Source organism: Curcuma longa, chromosome 5 (genome assembly GCF_044706935.1).
Source record: "Curcuma longa cultivar G26 ecotype Majalengka, Jawa Barat chromosome 5, ITB_CL_G26_1.1, whole genome shotgun sequence".
Classification (NCBI taxonomy): Eukaryota; Viridiplantae; Streptophyta; class Magnoliopsida; order Zingiberales; family Zingiberaceae; genus Curcuma; species Curcuma longa.
In genome coordinates, this window is record NC_133865.1 from 8,791,673 (window position 1) to 8,810,199 (window position 18,527).

General features: G+C 34.4%; 1 protein-coding gene across 1 annotated transcript in view; it reads right to left on the reverse strand.

Annotated features, from left to right (window-relative positions):
• The window catches only part of LOC141829190 (kinesin-like protein KIN-UA), a 20,888-nt gene extending 3,072 nt beyond the window's left edge, over positions 1–17,816 (reverse strand). Inside the window, exons 1-17 of the mRNA XM_074716606.1 lie at positions 17,669–17,816; positions 16,675–16,769; positions 16,465–16,587; positions 14,790–14,975; positions 14,199–14,420; positions 13,918–14,077; positions 11,637–11,786; positions 9,743–9,831; positions 8,447–8,659; positions 8,012–8,146; positions 6,619–6,798; positions 5,538–5,645; positions 3,233–3,361; positions 3,012–3,141; positions 2,800–2,892; positions 2,208–2,333; positions 1,209–1,334 (exon numbers count right to left, since the gene is read on the reverse strand). Coding sequence (XP_074572707.1) covers positions 1,209–1,334; positions 2,208–2,333; positions 2,800–2,892; positions 3,012–3,141; positions 3,233–3,361; positions 5,538–5,645; positions 6,619–6,798; positions 8,012–8,146; positions 8,447–8,659; positions 9,743–9,831; positions 11,637–11,786; positions 13,918–14,077; positions 14,199–14,420; positions 14,790–14,975; positions 16,465–16,587; positions 16,675–16,769; positions 17,669–17,816 — 2,413 coding nt within the window. The remainder of the gene's footprint in view (positions 1–1,208; positions 1,335–2,207; positions 2,334–2,799; positions 2,893–3,011; positions 3,142–3,232; positions 3,362–5,537; positions 5,646–6,618; positions 6,799–8,011; positions 8,147–8,446; positions 8,660–9,742; positions 9,832–11,636; positions 11,787–13,917; positions 14,078–14,198; positions 14,421–14,789; positions 14,976–16,464; positions 16,588–16,674; positions 16,770–17,668) is intronic.
• Positions 17,817–18,527: the final 711 nt, after the last annotated feature.

Sequence of the window (18,527 nt, forward strand, 5' to 3'; positions counted from 1 at the left end):
TTTTTCAACATCACATGCAATTTCTCTGTTTATCATAATCACATCTTAAGAAAAATCTGGATTTGATTAAAGTATAAATAGATATAACCAACAATAATTTACCCCCTGACAAAACAACTTTCCTGTAATAGCCAATCTTTGGTTAAAGAAAGTAGTGATACAGAACACACCACACATTCCTATTGCTAATGATTGGTCGGACAGGAAAACTACAAAAATGATAACTAAATTCTTCATAATTATCAAATTCCTTCTCAACATCTGTTTGAATTACACTTTGATAATTCCTATAGTATGAAATTTGGGGTTCCTAATTGGTTGAGAAAACACATCAGTTGCAGGTAGCTCTTCCCTTCTTATTTTGTCAATTTGTTTTTCCTTTTCATGAAATCAAACATATAAGAATCATCTTCTTTGTGTCTAGTCTATGTGATATATTCAAGCATCGCATGCACATATACAACCTCATAAATCAGTTTGATTCCTTAATATAATTATTATAAAAGAATTTTACATCAGTAAAATGCTCGTTTTGAAAATAATTGAACCAAGTTACTATCTGTGAAAACTTACCCATAACTATTGCAAGTACATTTTTATAAATGCTACAAAAGATAAGAAAAAAAAGTAAAGCTATGTTACTTTCTGTGAAAATTTACCAGTAACTATTACAAATATATTATTATACAATGCTACAACAAAAGAATTAAAGATAAGTTACTCTGCGAAAACTTACTCAAATGAAAAATATTAAAACTAAAGTGGAAATAAATCAATAGAGGCTGAAAGAAAATTACAATATCAAGAATAGGCAGCAATTACATTTTCCATCTCTGTTCTCTAAAGGAATATTTGTCAAAAGTTAACTAATAAGAACAGTCATTGGATATTGCATAATTTTTCATAAATGCTTTTCTGAAGAGTATCCAAGGCATAGAAATCACATCAGAACCAAACTATAATTAAGTAAAAGAAAACAAGCAAAATAATTATTGCATTGACTATATGAAGTACTGATGTGGTAACTACATATTTTGCTAGTCAATTTGCGAGGGGAAACAAGGTAACGAATAGAAACTAAACTATAATTAACTAAAAATAAATAAGAAATACAGGGATAAGTTTAAAAAATTAGTAGTGTGATAAAACTAGTTGCCCATTTAATTTGCTGTGAGAAGGAAACTGACAAATTTATATAGAAACCTTACCATTTCCACATAAATTAGCAATTGCGCCAGCAATCATCCGAAGAGTTTGAGGATCTTCAGTTTTTGATGCAATATTGGCAAGTAATCTAGTTCCCCCTTTGCTTACTATTAAACTTTGATTCGAACCTACAACAGATATGCAAATAGATGAAATAATGTTTAATGGTACATCAAAATTTGTCTTGTAAATATTAATGATAATGCTAAAACAAACATATTACATAATAAGGAAGCTACTCCACATGTTGGAATGCAGAGGCCAATCTAGTCAAACTGTTAATAGGCATGGTGTCCATTTATGATTTATATTTTAGAATGGAGTGTACCTAGATGCGGTCAGTGTAGTGACAATTTTGAACTTCAGAAAGTATGAATTAACATTTCAAGAAGAGTCAACTAATGCGATGAGGCTTTTTGTTCAACCTCCTAATGTTTATATCCTAGCACCTATAACCCTGGTGACATGAATCATTGATCTAGTAGATCAAAATTTGTGCTAGCATCAACTGCAACCATCAAAACATGTGAATTCTTACAAAAGATAGTTCATTAAGTTTCATTCTACAAAGAAACGAAAGCAAACGTTGGATTGTTAAATGAGACTTTCCAGGATAGTTTAGTGTAATTAAAAGCAGAAAGATCCGGATTACTAGAATAAGCAACCATATGATCTCCTTTGTACAAGTTCATGCTGGTAGGAATGGCCAATTAGCTGTAATGCAGTGACAACAAATACTAAAACTGCATAGCATTTCAGCATAACCTATACAGTTAAGTACATTGATATAAAGATAAAATCAGATTGGTATATTAATGTTGACAATTGTTACATTAGAACCCACATGTTACAAAAACTTGACTAGCAGGATCTAAAGAGCTCGTGCAAATTCTCACAGAAATGGCAACCAGAGTAAAACAAAAACTACAAAAATAAAACTAATAGTTACCATAGACTAAGAATTAGTAAAATGCAGTTAGATATATCCGTTTTCTGATTACCATTCATAGCCAAGTTAGCTAAAGCACCAGCAGTAATTCGATGAACAGTTGCATCTTTTGATATTTCGAGAAGCATGAGAAGAGCATCCAGACCTCCTTCCTTGACAATTCTTTCCTGATTTATATCTGCAAAATTTGCATGCAAACAGCCGAGACAGAAATAAATGTGTGGGAAAATGGAAATTTACAGAGGATATATCATTAGCATTTGCATGTTCATACTCAGAAACATGTATTAGCTTTGGAGTCTATTGAGTAAATTTGTCTATCATATTCATGGATCCTCTGAAATACAACTTAACAATGACTAACAGATTAAAAAACCAGTTTAAATGTGTGGGAAAATGGAATTTTTGTTGGAGAGTTTAGTTTACTTTATTCTTGGAGATTATTGATTGATTCAGATAATATGACTCTTGCATGAACTTGATCCATACATATACACAGATGGGGAATGTGAAACTTCTATCTAGGGAATAAAAAGACAGCATTGAACTTCTATACTTATGATTAAAGTATAATGGAACACAGTCACTAGATTAGAAAATTTCACCATATAGAGCTCACCCTTAACTAAAAGACCACTACTTACCTTCAGCAGCAAGATTAGCAACCACCTTTACTGCATGGATTTGCACGTCCAATTCTTCAGACTTTAACAAAGGCAATATATTTGATAGACCAACTGAGAACAAAATGAAAAACAAATGCATGTTACACACACACACACACACACACACACACACACACAAAAGTGGATAAAAAATCTCTTAATTCAAACAATCCACAAAAAAAAAAACTCACCTTCTTCAAAGATTTTGGAAATGGTATCTTTTTGAGCAGATACACTTTCTCTCAACTTGTGAGACTTGGATGGATTTTCAAAAGGCAAAGTTGAGCTGGTTGAATTTTCTGCCCAATGGGATCTTTTAGACTGTAAGAAGCAGTTACAACAGAAAGGATGGTTAAAAACACAGAATATAGAAGGTAGGAAATAAATCTTTGAAAAAAAATAGATAAGTTACCCCATTTTCTGCATTTCCATCAATCAAGAATTTTTTCAATTTCACAATTTCACCTTCAAGGCATCTTCTTTGTCTTTCTTCGTCTAAAAGTTTGTCTTTCAAAGATTCAAGCTCTTTATTTAAGAACTCCTACATTCTCAAAAAAAAAAAAAGAACAATTTGTCAATATACTACAGAATCTTTTTTATCATGTGTTCCATATCCTTCTTTATAAAAAATAAAATAAAATTTCTATACACCATAACATTCTTGTGGTGCATGGATAAATGTCAACTGCAAGATTCTTGTTCTGTATTGTCACAGCCAAAACAACCTGACTTAGAATAACGTATGTACAGAATATACCAGAAGAAAATTTCACTAAAACAGCATTTAAGTGAAAACAAAACATTGTAATAGATTAATTTGTATCACTAGTGAGAGAACCATAATAAGTGTATATAATCATTTCTTGTACATATAGATTTATATAACTGATTAGCTTTAAGTTCTTGTTTCTCGAAATTGATACTAAATGAATCTGCAAATCAGATAAATCTCCATAGCCCATGTTATTTATAGGTGATATATTGCTAATTTATGAGTCTCAATTGGAAACATGATCATGGAGAACTTTTAGAGATTCTAACAAGTAGAATAACAACTAAATGCATAAATTGTCACTTTAGAAAGATTGGGGTGAAAAAGTTCAGTTGAATGGAAAAGGACTCATACAAGTACTAATTTAATCTAACAAGGTAATATTGATAAATGAATTTTCATCGTCATAAAACTATGTCAGCTCCAACGATTCAGCTAGATAAGTCTTATACTCTTAACCCTCCATTCATAAATACTATGCATTTAAAATAGAGCAGTGCTTGAGGGTCCAATATGATGGTCCTGTCCTATTAACATGAAATGGACCTTTTACATGATTCTTTGTTGACAACAATGCAATTAAGTATATTTTTTTCCAATTCATTTAATGAACACTCTACTAGACTTAAAAGGCTGAAAAGTATAGCAATTTTAGGAACCATATATTTGTTTGTGATATTAGGCTGAATAAAGTTAAGGAAGCATTAAAGGAAATAAAGGTAAATATAGGTTCAAGTAACATTCTTAATGAAATTTAAAAGAGGTTACAAGGTCAAGTTGGTTAACTAAATTAATAAAATTTTGCAAATTAAGATGCCCAAAGGAAAGTTTGTCAAGATACTCATACAGATGAATGTGACAAACAATGTTGTCCTAATTATAGTGGGATCAAATTGGTGAGTCAAATCATGAAACATTGGGAAAGAGTTATGAGAGGAGAATAGAAGACAGTTTTAACAATCAATTTGATTACACATCAGAAAATTCAAACATAGATGTCATTTATTTGATAAAACAACCAACGTAAAATCATAGAAAAAAGAAAATTTTACATATGATTTTAGTGACTTGAAATAAGCTTGTAGTAGAATCCTCGACAATTATTTCAGTGGGATTCAAAGATGAAAGGAATATCTAGTGATTTAATGTCATAAAAAATAGGTATCATGATATAGTTACTAGTAGGAGAGCTAGGGGCCTCAAAGCTTAATGGATCAATTTTCTCATCAAATGGTATCAGAGCGAACTAAATCCTAGGCATGGTAAACTATTGAATATGGCTACCAGCATGATGCTGTAACCACCATTGAGCTTCACATAATCACATGCCGTCAATTATAGCTCTTGCATGTCACATCCCATTTAGATGAGAGAACTAACTTATCAAACCCAACTACTAGACCAAAATGTTTAAATCCAAGATAATGGTAGCTACCTCATCTAAACTTATAAAGCTCCACTATTAGCCTACACAGTTATATAATGTTGATGATGTATTGCGTAAATTTATAAAGATTTTTCCTAGTGTTTTAAAATACAGAACAAAACATGCAAAAAGTCAATGTAAAAAAGTTCATATTTTTGAAACGGATGGATAGGGGTTTGCAGCAAAGCTAAAAAAGTAACTTAATTGTGAATGTTTAGGCATAATCAATATGAATACAATACTTAATAGAATAAACAAGTTGAGTCAAAATCTAAGGTTGAAGGTGTGAAACATACAAAACATTAAGAAACCTTATGTAATTGTGATGAATGGATCTAATTGAGCTTGAAATTATCTTTAAGTACTTATGCAGAGCTCAATGGGGGAATATAAGTGACATAACAAACATTAGATAATTGAGATTTATGACTTGTCATTTTTGTTGATTTTAGGCGTCACAAATATGCAAGATGAATTTTAAGTCAAACTATTTGCCCATTTGAGTAATATTAAGCGTACCTTCTCCATCAACAGTTCTCTGTTCATTACTTCTAGAGACTGTATTTTACTAGTTGCGATTTCATTCAACTTTGAATTTTCTCTTGTGAGATCATCAACAATTCTTTCCTGAAGTTTGAAGTGCATGACAATATAAAGAAGTGTAATTATGATGATAGAATCAAATAAATGGCAATGCAGTTCATAAAATCAAACAGTAACAACACCTTCATATTACTATGAAGGGTGATCATATAACAAAACCATCATTTGTCAATCAATTAGAAAGATGCATAACATTTTCAATTTCTGTGTAGGAATTTGTTATCCATAGGACAGTTTATGCTTTGTGATGTTGGAAAAGAAGATATTTAGAGCTGAAGAGGCAAGAACTTTACCTAGTCTAACAGTATCAGAACTGTAAAACCAGATTGAAAATGACGTCAATAATGAGCAGCCTGTCAGCAGTGTGCAGTCATGGATATGCAAATATTGCTCAAGACAACAAATAGATGGTGAATATATACTTAAATAGCATATCAATTTGGCTAAGATTTCCAAGTATACATTGCATGATGACATTTTATGATCGGCCAAAAATCAAAGCTAGCAATCAAGTGTTTCCTTAATGAATTATGAAGCCTTCTAAGCTTAGTTGTTGGCTCTCTAAAGGAGTCTGAGCAGATATGCCTCTGAGCCTGTTCTACTCAAGGTTCATTTTACTCAAGGGCTTGAGAAAGATATATTGAATTTCATACAAGGGATTGATGCATGATTTATACACTAGACAATTAAATCCTTAATTCAATATATTGTTTGTATATATTGTACATTAGACAATAAATTGTACAACACTTTTCATGCGTCGAGCTTAGAACTTCACCAAATTCTTTTTCTTAAGATGATTAAAATTAGGCAACCAACACAGACAAGCTCAACCAAACAAATATAACTTTGTCTGAGAATTATGAAGTTAGTGAGTTAAAGATAAATTACAGAACAAGCATAAGCCACAGACAAACAGTTAAGGACCAAAAGTAATACAAACATCATATAACACATCCTAATATCTTCCTCAGAATGTATTTAGAAAAACAAATACCTGGACTGATTTTATATTATCACTCAGAGACTTCTTCATAACAGACAACTGTTCTTCTAGATTTGTACAATGAGACCTCTCATCTTCCAGCTGATTGATGAGCTCTGCTATGTTCTTCTGGTACGTATTTGTCGTGTCAGCAAGTACTTTCTGATGTGTCGAACTTTCAAGCTCCTGTTGCTACTAAAAAAAATAGAGTTAGGAGTACCAAAGAGAAAATCTAATGTAAAGTCAATTAAACTTAGCCACAGGCATCCTACAGATATATGTTAAAAATTCTAAATACAAGATGCATAACGAAAGCTAAGAGAAACACCACCCCAGGTTATCTAATATAACATGATAGAAGGAATTGAAGAATGAATGAGTTGTATTATCAATAATATAGCAACAGTTCTGGTGTTGTCAAAGCTTTGTTGAAGCATATTTTTTGTCCATCATGCCAATGGTAATCAATGCTTCAACTGGTATGCTACAGGTATTACACTACAACATTCAATGGATTTACACTGGCTGGTCCAATATCTGGAGTTCTTAGCCCCTCCTCACCCGAGAAAGATCATGTTTTGAATACACAACAACAACATCCAAGTCTCATCCCACTAGGTGGGGTCGGCTTGTTTTGAATACACAAATAAGTAAAAATATATATATTGTTTAGATTAAGAAAAAACAAGCACTCTTCTGCTGCTCCTAGCCTGGTAAATATGTGAATAAGCTGGTTTGGTCATGCAAATATGTGAATAAATTAACATAATTTGAATCTAGACGTACATAGGGTTGGTACATAATGACAATATGCCAGCCCTAGCAATCAAATTATCAGGAAAAGAGAAAAAAAAACATATAACAACTAGTATCAAACAAATCATTCTAGTAGAGTAGTACAATTCTTTAGGCAAAACCAGTAAACAAAGGAAGGATTCTACATGATACACTTGTCAAATAGTTAAATCCTTGAAGCCAGTATGATCGGATTTAGCTCTTGGATAAAGATCTTCTCATGCTAGTTTTAAGTACTTGACCAGTTTAAAGATACCATATAGACAAGCATTTGAATACTTGAGATCAATATCATCATTATAATGATAGTTATCTCCAAAAGTTCAAAGGCAATAGGCAAGCTCCAAAGTTCATAGTAGAAACTACCTATCATAAAGGCATCCATATCTATTTTGGTGCAACTTGTCACCAAAAAAAATGATTGTTACACTAATATATTTCCATTTTCCAAATATCCTGCAAAGGAGTACAGTTCAAGTGAAAATAAAAGCAACTTTGCAGCCACATCAATCAATAATCCCTATACAAAACAATATGCTAATATACAAAATTCATAAAACTGACCAAATAACAAGTTAACAACAGCAACAATACCAAGACTAACCAATACCTTGATCTTCTTAAAGTTTGCTTCGAGATGACCAATTTCTTGAGATAATCTATCATTTTCATTCTTCTGAATGTTCAATTCCTTCAACAATTTTTTAGCCTCGAACTCCCAATGATTTTTTTGTTTCTCCAAATACTGAAATAAGTTAAGGAAATGTCAGATCTATGAAGAAAAAGGTGAAATTTAAAAACTAGTTTGTCACATTGCTCTAGAGCAAGGAATTTTTTTAAATAAACATGTAAAAAATCTGTATACAGACTAAAATAATGTCTACAAATAATTTTTCACGGTGAAAGTTAAAACTCAAAGAAATGATAAAACAAGGTCAAAAAAACATACTGAAAAAAAAATAACTAACAGCAAACTGGATAAACAAAGAATAAACAACAGAAGCTAACATATTTTCCATAAACATAATCAAGATCTAGATGATACCTCATATTTACTGGCAAAATTTTTTTTTGTTTCAACTATTAATGCTTCTTGTTCTTTCAATTTCTTTTCCATCTGCTCCCTCTCAATTTCTCTAAGCTTTTGCTGTCTGTCAGTCTCTGAGGTTAAATAGTCAACATGGTACTCAAGCTTCTTACACAGACTCTCATAATCCACTTCTTCTTTCAATTTGACTGTATTAACAACTTTCATTGCCTGAAAGTTGGAAGATATAAGGAAACTCAATGGAAGAAATGGAAAATTCTTTAGAAAAATTGACACGCAAAGAATATTGTAACCTCACTATATCAAACTTGCCTGACTCACTCTCTGATTCTGGGTGAAAAGAAATAAACTAGTTTATTCTGAATAAAGAATAAGAATTACATTTGCATGTAAGTTAACATACGCACTTATTGTTCGAGGTTTCAACCCTCATTCCATGTCAGTATCTAGGTGCTTATCCACAGCAAGATTGTGGCAATGCCAATTGGTGTACCAACTGTCAGTATCAAGTGGCATTGATCAGTATCAACCAAGAGGATATGGAAGATGGAGGTGCAATAAGAGGAAAGGCAACAGGAGAATAAAAATAAGTGGAAGAAGAATAAGAGGTTGCACGTTTTCTATCCTCCATTGTGGTTGACCTCAAAGACCTTCTCCTTCTATTGACCTCAAATGTCTTCCTAGCATTTATGTTCCCTCCCTTTGTAAGCTCCCGTGGTCAAAGTGACTATTCTGTCTAGTGTCCCCTCTCTTGGTGTCGATTCCAATCTCATCTAACAAGTGAAATAGTACCGAGAGGCACAGATATGAAATTTCAAAATGCATCGTTATGCCATGGTTTTGACCTCATCCCTTACCAGCCTAACCCTCTGGCCATAAAAGGAGTCAAATACCAAACTGATATTTTGAACCTTGATCACGTCCCCTAAAGTGCACTATGCTAGAACCTTAATAGAATGCGATACAATTCAAAGTTTTGGTTTACTTGACATTGAGTGACAACTAATGGATAATGAAGGGGATACAACTGATCTATAGGAAAATCCTGATAGATTAGTTTATAAGGAGTGTGGAAGGCCAAAAAGAGATGTTTCATCAATGTAGGACAGCCTAGTGTATTTACCTTATAATAGATTACAATTGTGACCAAATATTCACTAAAATTTTTAACTTACATGCAAATCAACAGAACAAACACAATAATAAGTTGAAAAGAAGAATTAGCAAATAAAGATGGTTCCTGCTAGAATTTGCTAAAAGACTCCTTTTACCAGTCTTTTCAAAAATACTAACCCTCTGTCCAAACAATATCGTGCTTGCAGTTTCAGAATAATATTGTGCCGATGGACCAACTGTAACTATGAGAGAGGTCCGTGCAGAGCCTGCAGAACAAGAGAAAACTCAATTTACAGACCAAAAAGATGGATTAGAAGAAAAGAAGGAATGGGTGTTTCCCAAGACAAATCTGAATTTCAAAACAATGAATATTTGCTAGTTCCATTTTCTGTGAGCAGCAGAAAAGGTAACATAGAGGCATGATTTGGTTCGTTACAAAACATGCAGATCAAAAGCATAACTGTCCAAGTCAAAAGCCCAAATCAAATTCCACTGATGTCCAAAGCCATTCAATTCAAAATACTCTAGCCTGTCTATGATAAATACTCTTTTTGCCAAATTTGATTAACAGATGTAACCCATGTCTACTACTTTTTAGCATGGGAAGGATACCATTGAGTGTCAATTGGACAAGAAACCAAGACATCTATTAATAAACAGCTAAACCAAATTAAGGAGTTGTATAAATACACCTTCCACAAAAAAACAAAATATGCCTTATTTAATTGACTGAACACTTATATCAAAGGTGCATTAGGTTCATGGTATGTGAAAACATCAGCGAGAATGTAAAATGGAATATCATCATCATCCTAATTTGATTCAGTGACTTCAAAATTTCCAGGCATCTAGCAATGCCATTGCCAGTTTAAGCAATTAAATAATTTCTCATTCCACAAAAGGAAAAGATTTATCATAGTTGATTGGCTGATCACTTATCCCAAAGGTATATTTGGTTCATGGTACGTGAAAAATTCCATGAGAAAGTAATAAAGGGATGTCACATCATTCTATTTAGTTTGGTTCAGTAGCTTTCTTAAAACTCCCAAGCATCCAAGAAATATCAAGATGTAATTCTCACCAAGGAAATGACAATCTTAAGTTACCATCTAAAAGGGAATATTTTACCAAAAGGTGTTGATCAAAGTATACTTATGTAATGTAAAAAATAAAAAGATGAATATGATATAATGTGGTATATAATAATTAATACAATATTAACTCAAATAATTTTTCCAAAAAATCTGATGAGTGGCCTCTAATAGCTCATTACTTCCACACCCCTGAGACACTTAGCTGCAACAAAACACTACTATGCTCATTCTAATATTGTTATGAAGACTTAAAATGCAATGGTATACCTTATAGGCTTGCAACAACCCAAGCACACATCAAGATTTTGCTTAAACTTTCATTTACGAGTTACAAAATATAAGTGATCAATTTTTCCTTCCACATCAACCCTAGAAGCAAATCTGGAGCACCCACAGCCCTAGCAACCTTGCATCTTGAGCCTGCTGTTGTCTGTTCCTCTCTACCCCTATTATTGGCTGCACAAGGACAGAGAAATTCCTTCACCAAACAGAAAGATGTGGGAGGACAAGAAGAGCAGAGAACAAAAGGAGACATGAGAAGGAAAGATTGACCCGCCCCAACAATGTCTGTGATTTTGCTGTGTGATCTTGTTCTGCTTACTGACTTGGGATTGGACCATGACACAGCATAGATAAGACAATTGATGTTTAATGGTCCTCAGAAGTCAGTCAGCAGACTGCTCTGGCACAAGTCTAACACATCAATTGACTTAATTCTTTTTATTAGTGGTTGAATTCAAACAGAGATCCTTGAACAATACCATGTCAAGTTTGACTACATGATCACCAATGCCCAAAGATTAACCATTAGTAAAGACCAGAACCAATGCTTATGCTGTTAGGAAAGAGCCAACTGCCTCTATATTTTCAGTAAATGGAGCAAAAAAAGGGGGGATTTAGGGAGCTCGAAATCCTGAAGCTAAAAGTATAGTAGGACAAAACAATGAAAAACAGAAACAAAAGGTGGAAAAGATTACCTCCAAATGAATCACGAAGCAGCCTGGTGAGCTTGGAGTCTCTTGTTGGTATATAAGGACTGTTTTCAGCAAGTGCATTAATGCATTTTCCCAATGAAGTGAGTGAAAGATTAATGAACTTAGTCTCTTCAATCATGTGGCCTTCAATTCCTGTAACATTCAAGTGAAAAATGAAAAGTGTTGACATGTTAACCACCTACTAACATTATTGAAACCAAAAATTTGACTGAGATGATAGGCTAAATCTAAGACAAATATAACCTTTAAAATGTACATCAAATCATCAATAATATACCACTACTTATAATGTGTACAATAATTTTCTCAACTTGGAAAGAAATTCTAGTCTATAAGCCTTGGTTTAAGCTTTATCACTTAAAGCTTCAGGTGCTTTCTATTTTTTTTTCTGATCTACCTTTTTTTATTTCCTGTATTTTACTTTCTTAATTCCTTTGTGTTTTTTTGTTTGTTATCTCTAGTTTGCAGTACATTTTGAGATTTTGTTGATGTGGTATTGATATGTGCATGCGTGCAGGGACTTGGCAAAGTGCATATGGTGTTTGTGAATCAACATCGTCAAATTATTGTGATGGTTGACTTGACACAATAAAGTTAGATGGATTGTGCTCAGTAGCTCAGAGGTTTGTAACGAGGTGGACCAGAAGTGTTTGGCAAATATGTCTTGGAGCATTTTAAGGGACCAAAAATTCCTAGGGAGGTAGACTCTAGGACAAGGAGCATGGAGCAATTGAGATTGTTGATTCAATAGCTTGAGGAACTGCAAGTGAGCTCATAATTGATTGACAAAGGATGACGTGGAGCAACCAAGGAGCTAGAAACTCCTACTAGCAAAGCATACTCTAAGGCAATGAACTCTAAGACAACATGATATGAGGTAGACTCTATAAGTGAAAAGCAAGGGATGGAAGATTGGAGCAAACTAAAGAAATTTTGAAGCAAACTTAGAGGGCTTGGTGCATCCGAGAGATTGAAGGTCTCAACAAGGTTGAAAATCTATAAACAATGTGCTATGTGAGATTACAAGTGAAATGTAATTTTTGAGTTCATGCTATTGGATAATTTGTATGGCTATGTAGGGGCCTAGATTACTTAGTGGCTTGTAGTTAGCCTTTAACCAAAGGGTATTTGGTTCCTAGTTGTAGCAATGGTTAAGCTCGATCATGAGCTTTATGTAAGCTTACCAGGGTGTAAATTGAGTGAGGTTAGCATCATCCCCAAAGAGATTCAAACAATCAGAGGTGAGTCTCAGTCAATTGGAGTTTTCGATCGATTCAAGAGTTCACTGAACATAAGGGGTTTGGAGAATAAATATTTCTATTCAGGCTTGAGTCAATCGGAACTAAATCCATTAAAGTTAGATGTTTAAGTAGTCTAGAACTAGATAGGAATTCTAGTCAACTCAACACAAATCCTAAGCGACTGCCCAGAGAGTTGTTAGTTGTTTAACAACTACTTTTACCCAATCAATCAACTAGTGTGTTCCTAGTCAACTAGAGGCGAGCAAAATAGAATTGTTGGATTCTCTTATAAAAGTATTACAGGTTGTTTGGCATGCGACTGTGTGCACATTGTGTGTTGAGTGCAATTTGTTGCTCATGTTGGAAAGACCCCAAGGGTTTACGATTTGAAGAGATGACTTTCTTCTACAAGCTCTTGGTACTTTCCTTCTAAGCTTTCCTTTACATTTCTTATTGAGAGGAGAGACTTGTAAGCCTTTCTAAGGTTTTGGAATTGTGAAGGGCTTTAATAAAGGCGGGATTGTTAGTAGATTTGTGGGAATCATTCACTTGACAAATCGACAAGCTATGGAGTAGGAGCTAGGCTCTGAACCACGTAAAATCCAATGTGTTATTGCTAGCATTATTTTTATTTTGTATCTTGCAATCTTGACAAGATCAATCAAATGCACACAAGAGCACCTCTTGGTTATCTAACAAACTTGATTTTTTGTATATAACAAGAGTTAGATCATTATCTATTCACCCCTCCTCTTTAGCTAGTCAGAGCCATCATCACACCAATCCTACACATGTTTCAAATAGTTTGAATTTCTTGAAAATTTAATCTTGTTTTCAAGAAAGACCTTCCATTTCCATGAATCAATGGTAGAGGTTTCAATGCAAAAGTTGGGAAGTAATAACATCAATACAAGCTATAATGTAAAGAATTAATGCAACAAAGATGTGTGATTAAAATGATTTTGATTAGCCTTAGAACAATAGAATCAAACATAAAACGAATTATAACTGTAGAAGCATACCTGATTTGTCTATTCTTTCAGAGCCTGCAAGGTCAACAATCAACAACTTGCTTTTTAAAATGTGTGGCACATGGTGAGAAGCTAGATTGTCATTTGTTCCATCAGACAAGGATGAGACCTCATTTTCCTTTTTTCTGCCCAAAGATCTGTGAACATGAACCTAGATACATGACAAGAAGCAGAATACTTAAGCACAACTGTTTCTAATCGTATGTTAAAAGTAAAACTAAAATGTTCATCTTGGAAAGTATCAAGGATGAGTGAATCACAGCTCTACCCACCACTAAAATTGCATGGCTTCGAGATGATTCAGTATTCAGCTTGGTATTAGCCGCATGCCGATTTGCTTCACCAGCTTGCAACAGCTCCAAAAAATGATCAAGGTCATTTAACTGAACAACAGCAGAACCAGGCAAGGACACCTCCCCAGTTTTTGGATCCTCAACTATAGGGATATTGGTCTTATCTGGTGATAGCAAATCTTGTACTGACTCCAGATATAACTAAGGAAAAAATATGAATAAGACAATCAGAATACTCAAATTTGACAAAATCAGCTGTATCAACATGTAATCAGTGGTATTCTCCTTGAAATTCTTCATGGGTAAAGAAGCTCTGTCAGCTAGAACTAGTAAATCATTCAAAAATCTGGAGGCAATCACAAACCCAAAAATCATCAATAATTTATCCTATTCTAACCTACTATTTATCTTCTTAAAAATTAGATTAATGAAATATAATGTCAAGATAGAGAATGTAATAAATGAATTGGACATGATATGCAGAGTGTGACAATGTAGACAACTGTTATGTGGAAGCTATAGAGATGAGAAGGGAAACAAGAAAAGGAACCCAGGTACTATTGTACGAACCTGTAAATAAGAAATTGTCACAGTGTCTGAGCCAGCTGTTGTATTTGCAAATATGCCTTCCAAAGCTCTAACCATAATACCACGTTCAGATGGGTCATCTTTACCAAGCCGTCCAACTGTGTAAGTTTTACCAGTACCTGTTTGGCCGTAAGCCATCACAGTCCCATTATACCCATCTAAAACACTCTGCAAAGGTATATCAAAATAGAGGATATATTGAAGATACCATCCAAAAGAATACCAAAATTAAATAATCAAATTTTCAAGTTTGAGAAACAACCATATGATATGCAATTCTGCAACATCAAGAACCATTCCTAGCAATGCAATCAATTGTAGTTAAAAGAGTCAAGCTTACAACTATCTGCAAGAGAGAAAGCATCTTGTCCAACCAAGTGGTGCGGATCGAAGAGCATTATAGCAACACATGCTTTAGAATTTTTAGTGTAGAAAATATATTGAGGCATGCTTCAAAATCACAAACAGCAGTCAAAAGCTCCAAAACTGAGTTTTAATTGGACAAGGAGATAAGGGGAGAGAATGAAAATTTTCATCTATTCCCCTTTTCTTCAATTTCTCCTCAATCTCTCCTCCATCCAAAATTTGAAAAGTGGTGGCAGTGGTCAATAGTTAATGGTGCTCCATTGATGTCAACTACGGCCAACATTGGCTGGTAGCTTGCCATTGGTAGTCGATGATGACAATGAGGAAAGGGTGTAATGATCGTTTTACCACTTCCTTCTTTCTCTCCCTCCAATCCATCCAATTTGGGTTGATTGAGTTCCGTTGAAAGGAGAGTGCATGGGATCCTCATCAATTCCCTTCTCGCCAACAATCCACCCAAGTAAACATCCCTTTCTCTCCCCTTCCATTTTGGATCCCTTCGCTCCAAGTAAATGTAGCCTTTAGCTTTCAATGTTGACCTAGTCAACCCACAAAGAATAGGATGGGTCCATATAATTAAGGATTAATCATTGCCCACTGAGAACCTGGACACTATAGAATTTGATGAAATGTCCAACCAAATGCAACTACATATCATCAAAAGGTCATTCTGTAGATTTTACTAAAGGGTGTATAACTGAACAAGGAATCAGGATGATTCTGGGAGATAGTACATTAACCTGCATCTGGTATTCAGCATCAGGCTTGGGAGAGGTAGTCAAGTAATGAATTATCAAAAATCAATTGCAAAGATAAATAAGCATAACACTTGTAGTCTCCATCAAGTTTGGTAAGATAAGTATTATGATATGTTAAAATTGGACCTTGAATAGGTGTCATTAAATTTTACATTTAAAAATTCAAACAAGAAAAATTGAAAAAATATCTACTAGATGCAAAACATATACTGGGATCATATAGGTAGGTCAACAGCACATAATGTTTTGCAACACTGAATGAAGCTAAAACAGCTCATGATCGATGATTCAATGAGACACTATCAAAAGCTTGAGTACTAAGGAAAAAATATAAACTAGATGTGGTGAAAAATATCTATAAATCAAACATTTTATAATATGCACTGATCAGTTTCAACAAATATGTTAGTACGGTACTCTATACAGATCCACAAAGATTCAAACATATATATTAAATATGCTGAAGTTTGACAATAGACCTGCTAAATATCTCATAGTGTGCAACAGAGTATTAAAATGCACATATGACTTACCTCCACAACAGGTTTAGCTACAGCTTCATAAACACGCCTTTGAGAAGCACTTTCAGTAAAAACTTCATCAAATTTATAGGACTCCGAACTCCAATTATTTTTTTTCAATTTCAATCGCTTCAACTGCAAGACAAATTAGGTTTGACAAAAAAAAACTTTAATTTGACTAATAAGATAAAGGCACTGCTATTGGACCATGAAACAGCAAACCTCTGGCTGTAGCTCCACACAGTCAGCGAAATCTGAGTTTAGTTCCTCTGTGTCCTTAGGTCTAACTCTAACTGCTACTCTTACTCTTACAGAATCTGTGCAAGGAAAGAGTAAATTGACATACAGCTGAATAGTTTACAGACTGGAACGAGAGAGCTGTTAGTGGAAATATGTATATCAGCAACTTAGCCATAAATAAGTACAAATATAATATTATTTAATTGGCAGCATCATGTACAATCCAGGATGATTTCCAATTTATCGATTAGGCTTTTCTATGGCAGTACTTCAAGAACAAAAATGAACAGCTATAGTATGAGAAAAGTCATGAATAATGATTTCCAATCTTTGGTATTGTGTCTTCTATCTTGCTCATTTCATTTAATATTGTAGCAAGAGAAGATTTCTTGTACGAGGTTTTTACGCCTCTTGTGAAGGAGACTTTATAGTAGTTTTCAAGGATTGGTTCACCTAACGAATCAGTAGGCCATGGAGTAGAACAAGTGGCCTAAACCACATTAAGCATTCTTATAGCATTGTCATCTAATTTTTGTTGCTTTATTCTGACACTAGCAAATAGAAATAAGTTTCTTGATAATCTAATATTTGCATAAGCCTTGCACTTGCAAGGGAATAGACATTTTCAAGTTATCGGACATTCACCCCTCTCTAGCTATGTAATTCGATCCTACATCTCTGGTATCATGCTCTTTTTCTGTTTCACTCGCAGTTTCTCCCAGTCTCTTCATCAAGTATGCTCCAGAAGAACAACTTTCATTTCACTTTTTAATTGATTACTACTTTCGTATATATACATTTGTATGTTATCTTATTAATGCACTCCTTATTCCAATGGAATTATTGTAACTCCATCTTCTGCAGCAAAGGCATTACTCAAAGATCAAATTTTTACTAAACCAAAAGGCATAGAATACCAATATACCATAATAAAAAGCAGCAAAAATGGAGAGTTCCAGAAGAACAGAACGAGTACCGTTGTCATCCTCAACGGAGACTCTGGAAGAGCGCTTGGCCGAGGACGCCCTAGGTCGCGCCGGAGGGTTCCCAGCGCCGCTGGCCTTCGAGGGAGGAACCTGGCGTTCGGTTCGAACCGACGCGCGGGAGTGACCGTTGGACGCCATCGACTGCAGGAGGTGCAAGAGCCCTAGAGGCTAGACACACCACGGTTCTCCCCTCGATGTTTTGTTGATCTTGAAGGAGCAGATTAGGTGAACAAGTTCTGATGGAAGGAGAAACGGCGTGGGCTATGACATTGTCGTCTTCTCGCGGGAGTTGAGGCCGGCACGACCTCTCATTTTCGTCGCGACCGCCACAACTCTGCCGCCCTCCCTTTGCCTTGCTTGCTTCCATGTTTTTTCTGCACTTTTCAAATTTTTATAGACTAAACTATAGATCCACTTTTCATACTAGTACTCTAACTTCCAGTATTTAAAATAATTTCCACCAATTGTATAAAATCTTTTCCAAATTTGATGTGATTTTCGATAGGAATAAGATCATGTTTAATTTAGAACAGAATGATCTATCTGAGTTTAGTTTTTGAAACAGATCTAGTTTTTGAAAACAAAGTTTTCGAATATCAGGATGAAATATTGAAATAATGCTTCTGATTCCTGAGTCGAAACTAAATACCAAGCGACTGACGGAGCAGCGGTGACTCGACGGAGGGTTTCTTTTCATCTCCGTCGCACGGCGATTCCTCCAAATTGGTTAGATTCGCAGCCGATGGAGCAAAGCATTGTTTCTTCCGTGAAAAATCTGCAAGCTGCGCTCGTTTTTTCCCCTCGCTCATCAGGTACGCCATCGATTTCCGTGCAAAATTGCTCGAGTGG